The 11,987-nt window shown below is 52.7% G+C and overlaps 1 protein-coding gene across 1 annotated transcript; it reads right to left on the bottom strand.

Annotated features, from left to right (window-relative positions):
* Positions 1–6,002: 6,002 nt before the first annotated feature.
* CRYBB3 (crystallin beta B3) lies at positions 6,003–11,263 on the bottom strand (the record flags this gene model as incomplete). Its single annotated transcript, XM_082853341.1, has 5 exons — positions 6,003–6,168; positions 7,368–7,510; positions 7,842–7,974; positions 9,524–9,642; positions 11,189–11,263. The coding sequence occupies 5 exons, from the start codon at positions 11,261–11,263 to the stop codon at positions 6,003–6,005; spliced, it is 636 nt and encodes a 211-aa protein (XP_082709467.1).
* Between the last annotated feature and the right edge of the window lie 724 nt (positions 11,264–11,987).

Consider the following 11,987-nt stretch of genomic DNA (forward strand, 5'->3'; position numbering starts at 1 on the left):
GGTGGTTAAAACGGTAAATTTTATGTTATGATTATTTTATTACAATAAATATAATGTCACAAAAAGACTTCCAGAAATGTATTGTCTCATAGTTCTGGAAGCTAAAAGTCTGAAATCACCTTCTTCTTTTTCTAAGATTTTTTTTTATTGAAATATAGGTGATTTACTATGTTGTGTTAATTTCTGCTTTACAGCAAAGTGATTCAGTTATACATATATACATTCTTTTTTTAAATATTCTTTTCCATTATGGTTTTTCATAGGATACTGAATATAGTTCTCTGTGCTGTACAGTAGGACCTTGTTGTTTATCCATTCTGTATACAATAGTTTGCATCTGCGAATCCCAAACGGCCAAACCTTCCCTCCCCCACCCCCCCCCCCCCGGCCCCAGCAACCACAAGTCTGTTCTCTATGTCCGTGAGTCTTTCTGTTTCACAGATAGGTTCATTTGTGTCATATTTTAGATTCCACATATAAGTGATATATGGTATTTGTCTTTCTCTTTCTGACTTCACTTAGTATGATAATCTCTAATTGCATCCATGTTGCTGCAAATGGCATTGTTTTGGGGTTTTTTATGGCTGAGTAGTACTCCATTGCATATATGTACCACATCTTCTTTATCCATTCATCTGTCAATGGACATTTAGGTTGTTTCCATGCCTTGGCTATTGTGAATAGTGTTGCTATGAACACAGGGGTGCGTGTATCTTTTTGGATTAGAGTTTTGTTTGGATATATGCCCAGGAGTGGGATTGCTGAATCATATGGTAACTCTATTTTTAGTTGAAATCACCTTCTTGATGTTACAAAGAGTACAGGCCTTGGTGTCCCCAAACACAGTTTGATCCTTAGATACAAAGGAGCCAGAGCTACAAGGAGCCTCGGAGGCCACCAAGTCGAGAACTTGACCCCTTTCAGCACCGACACTCCCTTCTCATGACAATTATTGTGTGACAGCCCTTTCCTGAAATAAAATTGAAACTATAACTCACCTATGTACATACTTTCAGAATAAATTCATAATAAAATGTCCTAACTATAATATATAAGAATAAATAAAATAAAATGTGTAATAATATGTATTTCAATAGATAAAGGTTTGGACACAATTATACCAGAATGATGTAAACAAGGAGTTTACATCAGGTATTTGTGCTACTTACAGTGGACAAGTTTGGATAAGAAGTTAATATTGGGGCTTCCCTGGTGGCGCAGTGGTTGAGAGTCCGCCTGCCCATGCAGGCGACGCGGGTTCGTGCCCCTGTCCGGGAAGATCCCACATGCCGCGGAGCGGCTGGGCCCGTGAGCCATGGCCGCTGAGCCTGCGCGTCCGGAGCCTGTGCTCCGCAGTGGGAGGGGCCACAACAGTGAGAGGCCCGCGTACCGCAAAAAAAAAAAAAAAAAAAAAAAGAAGTTAATATTAAACTGAATGTGTGCTTGACATTTTCATATGCCCATGAAGAATCTTCTTTAACATAATACAGCCAGACATGCGGATTGGCCCAGAGGTGATTTATTGGTGATGCAAACACTGCGGGCAACATCGCCGCAGGTGCCATGATTCTTTCCAAAATGGGGAGGAATGCTTGGTCAAGTTCCCACCCGAGGGTAGGGAGCTGGGGTATTTATACACTAATTCCTGTTAGCTATTGGATGAGGGCTGCTCCTAGTAGGCATTAATTCCCCAGAATGCCAGCTGCCCCCCGGCACACAAGCATGCAGATGCCGGCAGCTGGAAGTGGCCCCCACACACCACCATTTCAGGTTCTAAGGGGTATGGGAAAACACATAGCATCTGCTACCATCCGGGGCAGATAAAAGACATCCAGGGTGAAGGCTGGGGAGAGGGGGCCGCTGGCAGCAGGAAGTGGCAGGAGGACCCCAGGAGAAGCAGGTGGGGGGGATGCATTTGCTGAGGCTCCCTAATGGTGGACCCCCTAGGAGGATGCCCACAGAGTCCGCCGCCCAGCTCCCAGGGGTCCTTGGGCTGCAGTCCTGTCTCCATGAGCCCTGCTCACCCCCCGGGTCCCATTCTCCCCGTGAAGCCTTGTCACAGCTTGGACTCCCCAAGCCCGGCCACGGAGCCTGGGTTCCTTATTTTCTTGCTTGCGCTGGCAGCATTAGGATGACCCCCCATTACTGAGTAACTGGCAAGTCTCTCTGCTTCATACAACCACGGAGCCCATATCTAGGGTCATCATTTCTTTTTTTTCCTTTTTTTTTTTTTTGCGGTATGCATGCCTCTCACTGCTGTGGCCTCTCCCGCTGCAGAGCACAGGCTCCAGACGCGCAGGCTCAGCGGCCATGGCTCACGGGCCCAGCCGCTCCGCGGCATGTGGGATCTTCCCGGACCGGGGCACGAACTCGCATCCCCTGCATCGGCCGGCGGACTCTCAACCACTATGCCACCAGGGAAGCCCTAGGGTCATCATTTCTAATGATGATGAGGATGAGAATGAATATTTCTAGAGCCCACACTTTATCTGTTGTTCTCATCCCTTTCTGCCAATTAATCTTACGCTAATACTCAAAACAACCTAGATAGTGTTATTAACTTCATGTTACAGACGAGGTGACGGAGGCACAGAGAGGTTAAGTGACTTGCCCAAAGGCACACAGTAAGTGGTGGAGCCTGGAAAGAAACCTGGGTGATGTGGATCAAAAGCCCATCTCAGAGGGAGACGCAAGAGGGAAGAGATATGGGGATATATGTATATGTATAGCTGATTCACTTTGTTATAAAGCAGAAACTAACACACCATTGTAAAGCAATTATACTCCAATAAAGATGTTAAAAAAAAAAAAGCCCATCTCAGGTGTACTGCCTCTAACCATTAGTCTACAAAGCCTCTCAATTAAGTAAAGTGACTTCCTGGCCCTGAACCTTGACCTTTTGTCACTGAGGGATGCCTTTGCTTCACTGTCCCTCTCAGGCTCTGCCCCTGTGTTAGGTGGAAATTTAAGTCTAGGTTGGAGTTAAGAGCAGCCTTTTGGGGTTATGCAGGCCTGGGGTCAAATCCCAGGTCTGCTGCTCCCTGGCTGTGTGACCTTCAGAGTTGGCTGCCCCTCTCTGTGCTTCCGAGGTCTTTAGTGGGGTTGAACGGGATAATGCATGGGAATACTTGCAGAGAGCAAGCTCTCCTTGACACAGATGGTTATTATGGGCTTCAGGCTTTGGACAGGGTCTGTCCTGAATATGGGGTCCAGCTGAACTCTACCTCTAGAGTTAACCCAGCTGCAGTGCCTGGGACCAAGTCTGGCCCGAGAGAGGGAGGGGAGGGGGCACTCTCCCCAGTACTGCGTTGGCCTCCTTGCCTCCACTGACCCATAACCCTGGAGCCTGCCAGGGGCCTTCCTGGTGTAAACTGAGACCAGGCATGGACACCTCTTGCCCAAAACCTAGAACACAGCAGGTGCTCAATAAACAGCTGCCGCCGTCACAGACAGCAGCTGCAGCAGCAGAGAAGGCTTCAGCTACAGCATCAACAGCTGGTGGGCAGGGCGACCTGAGCTTTGGAGATGGACACGAACTTGAGTTCTGGTCCCACCACTAAATGTGGTGGCACTTGGGACAATTTACTTCAACACCTTGGGCCTCAGTATCCCTCTCTGCACATGGAGGTCATGATCACCCATCACAGATGAGAGCTGATTCTATAAAGCAGTAGAGGACTCGGTGACAGTAGGGGCTGGAGAGCAGTGACTACTATTATTCTTGTTAAAATTGTTGCTGTGGCAACCGTTGCTTCCTTTTCTGTGATGTTTCTCTGCCCCTGATGGATACATCAGAGCGTGTAGGGCTCAGAAACAGATGTTCTAGCATCAAAATACAGGGTTCAAACCTCGGCTCTACCACTTCCTGTCTGTGTGGCCCTGGGAAGGTGATGCGGCCTCTCTGAGCCTCAGTTTCCTCATCTGTTGAATAGGATTGATAACTGTGCCTTCCAAGGTCTTCGTTAGGATTCGACGAGATGATGATGAATAAAAAGCCCTAGCACTGGGTCTGGTGTTCAGTGACCACTGATGGATAAAGCATAACAAGGCCTCTCTCTGTGAGAGGGAGGAAGGAGTGGGTGCTGGTGGGAGGAAGGGGTGAGGAGGGGTGGGTGCTGCCGTCCCCACATCCAGGGAGTCAACCCCTGCCTTCCACCTGCCTCCTTGCTGGGTGCCCTCACCCACCCCAGCTCTGCCCTACACACCAATGTAAGAATAATTCGAGGTGATTTCTCAGCTGTGCATATTTTTTTAAGCACACAGGCTGAAGTAACTGAAAATCGCCCCATTTTATTTAATGTCTTCCTGGGGCCCCCCCAGGCCTCCCCCATACCAGCGGCCTTTAGCCGTGGGGAGGCTGCGGGAGGCTGGAACGGGCTGCAGGGGCAACAGGGGAGCAAGGTTGGAATTGGGTCCTGGAGATGGGAGGGGTGATCCCCAGAGGCCAGCTGTGGCCTGACTGTCAGATGGGACAGTCCCTCCTATTCCCATGGCGGGGAGCGGGCGGCAGAGGAGACTCATGTGTGCAGCCACGGTGTCCCCCCTTGGGCTGGAGGAAGCCACTGAGGCTCAGGGCTGGCGGGTGGGATGGGGGCTCAGCCCTTGAGCCGAGGCTGCAGATCTCTGGGCAGGGCGACAGTCACCAATGCGTGGAAGAGAGCGGGTCAGGGGCACCATATCATCACGGCTCGCCCGGATCTCCGCAGGAGCTCCCCAACCGGTCTCCCTGCTTCCCCCTTGGTCCCACTGTCTCTGCTCTGCGCCATAGCCAGAGCGCTCCTATTAAACCCAAAGACAGACCATGTCTCGCCTCGTTCAAACTCTCCGTGGCTCCCGCCCCTGGGAGAAGAGTCAGACTTTCCCAGAGTCTGTGGAGTCCTAAATGCCGACCGCACGCCCTCTCTGACCCCCTCCCCATCTCTTACTTAACCCTCCTTGCTGTGTCTCCATCACTCAGCCGCACTCCAGCCTATGACCTTCAAGCCTGTTCTTCCTCCGCCTGGAATGTTCTCATGGGTCATTCAGGTCTGAGGTCAAATGTCACCTCCTCAGAGTTCTCTGACCGCGACCCCATCACTCTGCATCCTTGTATCCCGCTTCCTTGTCCTTAGCCCTTCCCACCTCCTGACATTATATTCAAACTTTACCTGTTCATTTACGTTCTGTCTCTCCTAGAAGGTGAGCTCTGTGTGGGCGGGACTCTGCTTTGTTCACTGCTGTGACCTCAGGCCTTGAACAGGGCCTGGCACTTGTGGAATTGGTTAGTGAAAATAGAGACTGACAGAGAGATGGAGGGGGAATGATGGACAGGTGGATGGGAGAAAGGAAGGAAGGATGGATTAATGGGCGAAAGGACTGATGCAAGGATGGATGGATGGGAGGGCTGGATGGGTAGATGGATGGATGGATGAGTGGATGGATGGATGGATGGAGGGAGGGAGGGAGGGAGGGAGGGATGGAGGGATGGACAGAGGGAGGGAGGGATGTAAGATGGATGGATGGAGGGATGGATGGATGGGTTAATGGGAGGATAGAAGGAAGAATTGAAAGAATGGGTAGAAAGATGGGTGGGTAGAAGGAGGGATGGATAAATCAATGGACAGAAGAAAACATAGAAATATGGAAGGAAGACGAGAAGGATGGATGGATGGATGGACGGACTGACAGATGGAGACACAGGCAGACAGACACAAAATCGGGGCAGGATGCGCATGTGGTTCTGCCTCAAATGGAAGCGCAGCTCACAGCCCTCCCTTGGGGCTCTCAGAACCCTCAAGCCCCAGCCTCCTTCATCCTGCCCCTCCCCTGGGCTCTACCTGGGGCCCAGCCCCCTCAAAAAGTGACACGGAGGAACATGGCAGGTGGGGGACCGGCCCCAGGCTTTATTGAGCAGATTCCGGGGAAGGGTGGCCAGACAGGCCCTCACCCCGGCCCTGGAGCCGCCTCTTCTTGCCCTTGCTGCCCCCCAGGGTGGGCCTGGGCCACTGGGGCCTGGGCGCCCTTCAGCTGCTGAGGAAGCAGCCCCGCTTGTGCCACTTCTGGTCGCGGATACGGCGCACAGACTGCAGCTGGGGCTGGTTGGCGTCCCACTCGTTCCAGTGGCGGTACTCACCCCGCTCAAACACGTACTGGCGGCCGCGGTAGCCGGGGAACTCGTAGCCAACCCACCTGCAGGGAGACCAAGGTCGGGGTGAGGGTGGTAAGTGTCCAATCTCTTGCCTCCGGCCAGACCGAGTCTTTTAAAACCAGCGTTTGATCGTGCCCTCCACCTGCCTAAATCCCTCCCTGGCTCCCCAGTGCCCTCGGGATGAACTGAAACTCCTAATCCTGCCCACAAGGTTCTTCACATAGCATCTCTAGCCTCATCTCTCATTCCTTCTTTATACCCCACACTCCAGCCTGTCTTATTCTATTCTCCCTGAACCTGCATGTCTCTGAGCCTTTACACATGCTGTTCCTTCTGCCTGGAATGCCTGTCCTTGCCTCAACCTTATTTCATCTCCTCTTTCATTAGTATCCTTTACATATCAATTCAGATATCTCCTCCTCCAGAAAGCCCTTCCTGACACCCCCAGGCTGAACTAAGTGCTTCATCAGGACCCTCAGAGCCCCTGTACATCCCCCATCACAATTCTGATCACAATGAATTGCAAATACTATTTTCTTGTCTGTCTCCCTATAAGACTGTGAAATTCTTGAGGGAGGAATTGTATAGTTCTTGTTGCCCCCATACCCTGACCATAGGTGATAACTTAGTAAAAAGTTGTTGAATACATTATTATCAGGTAGAGGTGGCACCTTTCAAGGCCCAACCCCAGATCACAAGCCTGCAAGTGAGATACAGTCACCTGGACAAAGGGATGGTGATCCTAAGATTGTATTAACAGAGATATCAAGCCTAGAAGGAGGGAGGTGATGAGCCTGCTCTCCTATGTACTACTCAAGCCACGCCTACCTACAGGCTGGGTTCCCTGGTAAGAAGGACAAAGATTGCGAAAAGGAAAAAAATATCTGAGTTCAAGGGCCTAGGGATGTTCAGAAAAGGAGTGAAGATTTTGATGGAGACAGGTAAGGGGGACAGACTTCACTTGGTTAAAAAAAAAGATAAAACTGTCTATAAGTCAAGGCTTCCTGGATATCCAATGGTACAGGAATGCAAGCAATTGGACATTCGCCTCATGGGGGATCTCGAATGGGGCTTTGAGCACGGTTGGTGTAGACACACTGACTTGAGTGAAGGGCCTCCGGGCCTGAAGGAGCAGGAAACGTCAGCTGTGTAGGAAATTGTGAACAAAGATTCTGTGTGGAGCCAGAGGCATGCCAACTGGAGGACAGGGCAGGGGCAAGAGTGGGATCAGGTCCCTTACGTCCCGTTGATGGCCCGGACGCTCGCCACACGGTCCTGGAAGCCGTGAGCCCAGAGGCTGGGCACGTCATCGTCCACTATCTCCATCTTGCGGCCGCCGAAAGCCGGGTTCTCAAAGAGATGTAGCTTGTGATCCGGACCATCCTGGGGGCAAAGACCACGGGGTGAACCGGCTGCTCCCATGCCCAGAACAGGGGGCAGGGAGGCTCCAGGAAAGAATTAAGTCAAATAACGCCCACCCCCAGAGCTGGTCTCCTTAGGCATTTTAGAGCCAGAGAGCCGTGAAACCAAGAGGGGCCTTTCAGGTCCGGTTAAAAACTCCGTCATTTAGCAGATAGGGACAGCGAGGCACAGAGAGGGTGGCAGGAGGACAGAATTATTCACGTAGAATGCCAGCCAAGCCCTCGGCTGAGCTTGTGAAAGGAGCTTGCCTCACGAGCTCCAGGCACGCCCTGCTTCTAGGCGCTATACTCACAATTTGCAGAGGCCGGAGGGACAGGAGGCTGTCACCGCGGTGGCTGTTGGACCACGCGTCCCAGCGAGGATAATCCCCCTTCTCCAGGACATACTGCTCCCCGCGGAAGGCCCTGCGCTCAAATGCCAGCCACCTGCAGGAGGAAAGAGGCCTGGGTCGCCTCTGCTGCCCTGCGGGAGGACCCAAGACTAGTGAGGGGGTTGCCCAAGAGCTGCTGACTTTTGACCCTGCACCTTCCCTCCGGCGCTACTACTGAGCCCCGGTCCTGGTATTGAGGGAGCTGCTGGAACATACTTGGAGTTGAGACTCTGAGTCAGAAAACCATCCTGGGGAAGAGTCTTGAGAATCTATTTTATGTGCAGCCTCTGTGTAGGCTGCTCAGAAACATTTTATTTTATTTATTTAATTTAATTTTTTGGCTGCATTGGGTCTTCATTGCTGCACGCGGACTTTTCTCTAGTTGCAGCGAGTGGGGGCTACTCTTCACTGCCGTATGTGGGCTTCTCATTGCGGTGGCTTCTCTTGTTGCAGAGCACGGGTTCTAGGAGCGCGGGCTCCATAGTTGTGGCTCACGGGCTCTAGAGAGCAGGCTTGGTAGTTGTGGCGTACGGGCTTAGTTGCTCCGCGGCATGTGGGATCTTCCCAGACCAGGGCTCGAGCCCGTGTCCCCTGCATTGGCAGGCGGATTCTTAACCACTGCGCCAACAGGGAAGTCTCTCAGAAACATTTTAAATGCAATGCCTGGCACACAGTAAGTATTCCATAGACATCTCCTCCTTTTCCTCCTTCTCCTGCCCCTCCCCCTCCTCCTCTTATTTTTCTTCTTCTTACTATTATATTGTTAGGGCTATTATGACTATTATATTGTAATTTTTTTTTTTTTTGCGGTACGCGGGCCTCTCACTGTTGTGGCCTCTCCCGTTGTGGAGCACAGGCTCCGGACGCACAGGCTCAGCGGCCATGGCTCACGGGCCCAGCCTCTCCGCAGCATGTGGGATCCTCCCGGACCGGGGCACGAACCCGCGTCCCCTGCATCGGCAGGCGGACTCTCAACCACTGCACCACCAGGGAAGCCCTATATTGTAATTATTTATGCGCATCCTTCCATTCACTTTCACAAAAACTCTCTCTGAAGTATGTGCCCTTATTATCCTATTTGACAGATGAGAAAATAGAGGCCAAGAGGGTGAAGCACCTCGCCCAGGATCACCCAAGTGGGTAGTACCAGAGCCTGGACTTTCCACCTGAAGAATTCAGGGTCCAGCTGGGACTCCTGCTTGCCATGTGGACATGCACAGGACACGTGACCACTTTGGCCTCAGTTTCTTCATCTGTCAAGAGGAATTCAGTGATATAAAAAGCACATTACAATTTAGATATTATCATCATTATTAAAACTATTGAAACTATTAAATCCCACTAGTAGGCACTGAGCTAGGTGCTGGGTGTCTTCCTCTGTTCTCTCTCCACAGTGCCCTGCTACTGACCTCAGAGATGGAGAGTTAGAAGGACTCCAAGAAAATCACAGTTCAATGCTCTTATCTTACAGGTGGGAAAACTGAGGCCAGAGATGGGAAGGGAGTTGCCTAAGGCCCCACAGCAGATCTAGAGCTTGATCCTGGACCTCCCGACTTCCAGAGGGCTCAGGGCTGTGAGGAGGGGCTGGGGGTGCAGGTACTCACGGCCCCGACTCCACTTGGATGGAGCCCACCTTCTCCAGCAGGCTTTCTGTCAGGTTGGGGCACTCGGCCGAGAGCTCGCACCGCTTGCCCTGGAAGTTCTCCATTTCGTACACGATCACCTGGAAGGGCAGCCTCCTGAGCATCCCACCGGGGCAGGGTTCCCAGCCCCAGCCTGTGTCCTGCCAGGTCCTCTTCAGGGCCTTGGAGGGAGGTACTGCCATCCGCTCCCTCAGCTCTGCCTGGTACAGGCCTGAAGCCGGCCCCGCCACAGGTCTGCCCTGCCCCCTGGTGGCCATGGAGGGGAACACCTCCAGGAACCCCCATTAATCCAGGGATTGCAATTCTGGTATCTGGCCGGAGGCAGCGCGAAATCAAGTAAAGCAAAATGACCAAAATCACCAGAGGGTTACCGTAGGGCAATGGAGCCGCTGTGGATAGGAGGGACTGTGGGCCCCCTTCTACGCTTTTCAAGAGAAGCCAGAAGTCTGTAATTCCCTTAATGTGAAATTTCTCCATTTAAAAAGCCTCGTGCAGGACAAATAAAACTCCAGTTTGCAACAGTTGAACTTCACCTGTCCCTATACCCCAGAGGAAGTGGTTGCAAAGGCAGAGGAAGGTTGTGCCTCTTTCACCCGCCTAGAAGCACAAACTATCTTCGTAGCAGGTCCCTGGGGAACACTGGCTCTGGTCATTTTATACAAGGGTCAAGGGAGGCTCAGAAAACGTCCTGGGCTGCACAGCAAGTTAAGTGGAGGCATGGACTCAATAAGTCAGCTGGCTCTTTTCTCCCGGGCACTGGAGTGGTCAGGGGAAAGCCAAATGCCAAAAGGAGCCAGGAAGGGCCGGCAGTGATACCCTCTTCTCTGGTGGGCGGCTGCCTCTGGGCAGCTCTCCCCAGGGGGAAGCTGGGGGGCCACAGGGCAAGGCTGATTCACCCACGAATCAGGCCCAGAGCCAGGCAGGCCTCTTTGCTGCTCTTCCCCTCCCGGTGTGCACCCTTCTGGTTAAAGCCCCCAGTTATCTCCTTAGTCAATTCATTCCCGGACCCCATCTCAAATCAAAGCCCCCGGGATAGCTTAGAAAGGACAGAGCCGGGACTTCCCTGGCGGTCCAGTGGTTAAGACTCCGCGCTTCCAATGCAGGGGGCGCGGGTTCGATCCCTGGTCAAGGAGCTAAGATCCCACATGCCACGCAGCACGGCCAAAAACTAAAAAAAAAAAAAAAAAAATGACAGAGCCAACAAATCCCAGCTCTCAGATTCCTCCGCTAGCTGGCCATGGTACTGGCACACGCATTGAGCTCTCACACTGAGAAGTGTGGGTACCATCCCCACTTTAAAGATGGGGCCGTTGAGGCCCAGAGACGGCCGGGGACTGGACCAAGGTCGGGCAGGAGAGTCAGTGCCGCGTCTCCCAAAACCCGCATTGAGACTGGCAGGGTGCGCGTGACCAGTTCCATTTTGCAGACAAGGACACAGAAGAGGAACGATGGGGCAGAGCCATGAAGTGAATTTATCGCAGGGCGGGGACATGTCCTCGTGGTCCAAGCTGGCCAGAAGGGCTGCGGCTCCTTTCTGGAGAGAGGCTGCCTGGCCAGGAGGCTGACCCCGAGGACCAAGAGCGGCCCTGGGCCCAGAGCCCCCGGGACCCCCTCCCTGCCCGGTACCTTGTAGGCGCCCCCGAGGCCTCCGTGGCTCTTGCCGGCGGCAGCCTGTTCCGGCGCGCTGTGCTGCTCCGCCATTGCCCCAGGAACACCTGTGGCTTCAGTCAAAGGCAAAAGAGTCACCAGGTGCACCCGGGCAAAACCAGGTGTTGACGTGATTGGAGTCGAGGCTGAGCTATAGAACTTGGCTGCCTCTGAGATGTGGTCATTGCTCACAACCTACATGTGGTCACTCAGTCATTCAGCAAACATCCCCTTAGTATCTACTATGGACCACAGGGACCAGGACAGTCAGGGGGGGTCAGGATCCCCATTTTACAGAGGGTAATCCCGAGGCCCAGTGAGGTGGGGCTGGGACTGGGCTCCAAAGCACATGCCCTTCCCCCACACCCGGAGCTCTGTGCGGACACAGCACCTCCAGACCCTGCTCAGAGGGTGGGCGTTGCCAGGGTTTCCTCTACAGGAATCTCTCCCGCCTCTGCACCCCAAGCAGTATAGTTTTTTGTTCACTGACTCCTTCACTTGCCAAAGATTCCGTGAGAACCCAGTTGGTGCCGGGCCCTGTGCTGGGTGATGGAGAGGAAGAGACCACAGACTGGTGGGAGATGGACAGACAGACAGACATCTAGAGAAAGCATGATGCCGGACCAGGTCCTGGGACACCGGCTCCCGTCCAGTTTCTCTGCATTCACTTATTCATTTCATATGCATTTATGGAGCACTTTGTTCCAGCCACTTAAAGAGACACAGACACAAAGAGACAGACAGACAGCTCCCCTGCATCCCTAGGGACTGTGCCACA

The sequence above is a fragment of the Leucopleurus acutus genome, assembly GCF_964270905.1.
Source record: "Leucopleurus acutus genome assembly, chromosome: 13".
Lineage (NCBI taxonomy): Eukaryota > Metazoa > Chordata > Mammalia > Artiodactyla > Delphinidae > Leucopleurus > Leucopleurus acutus.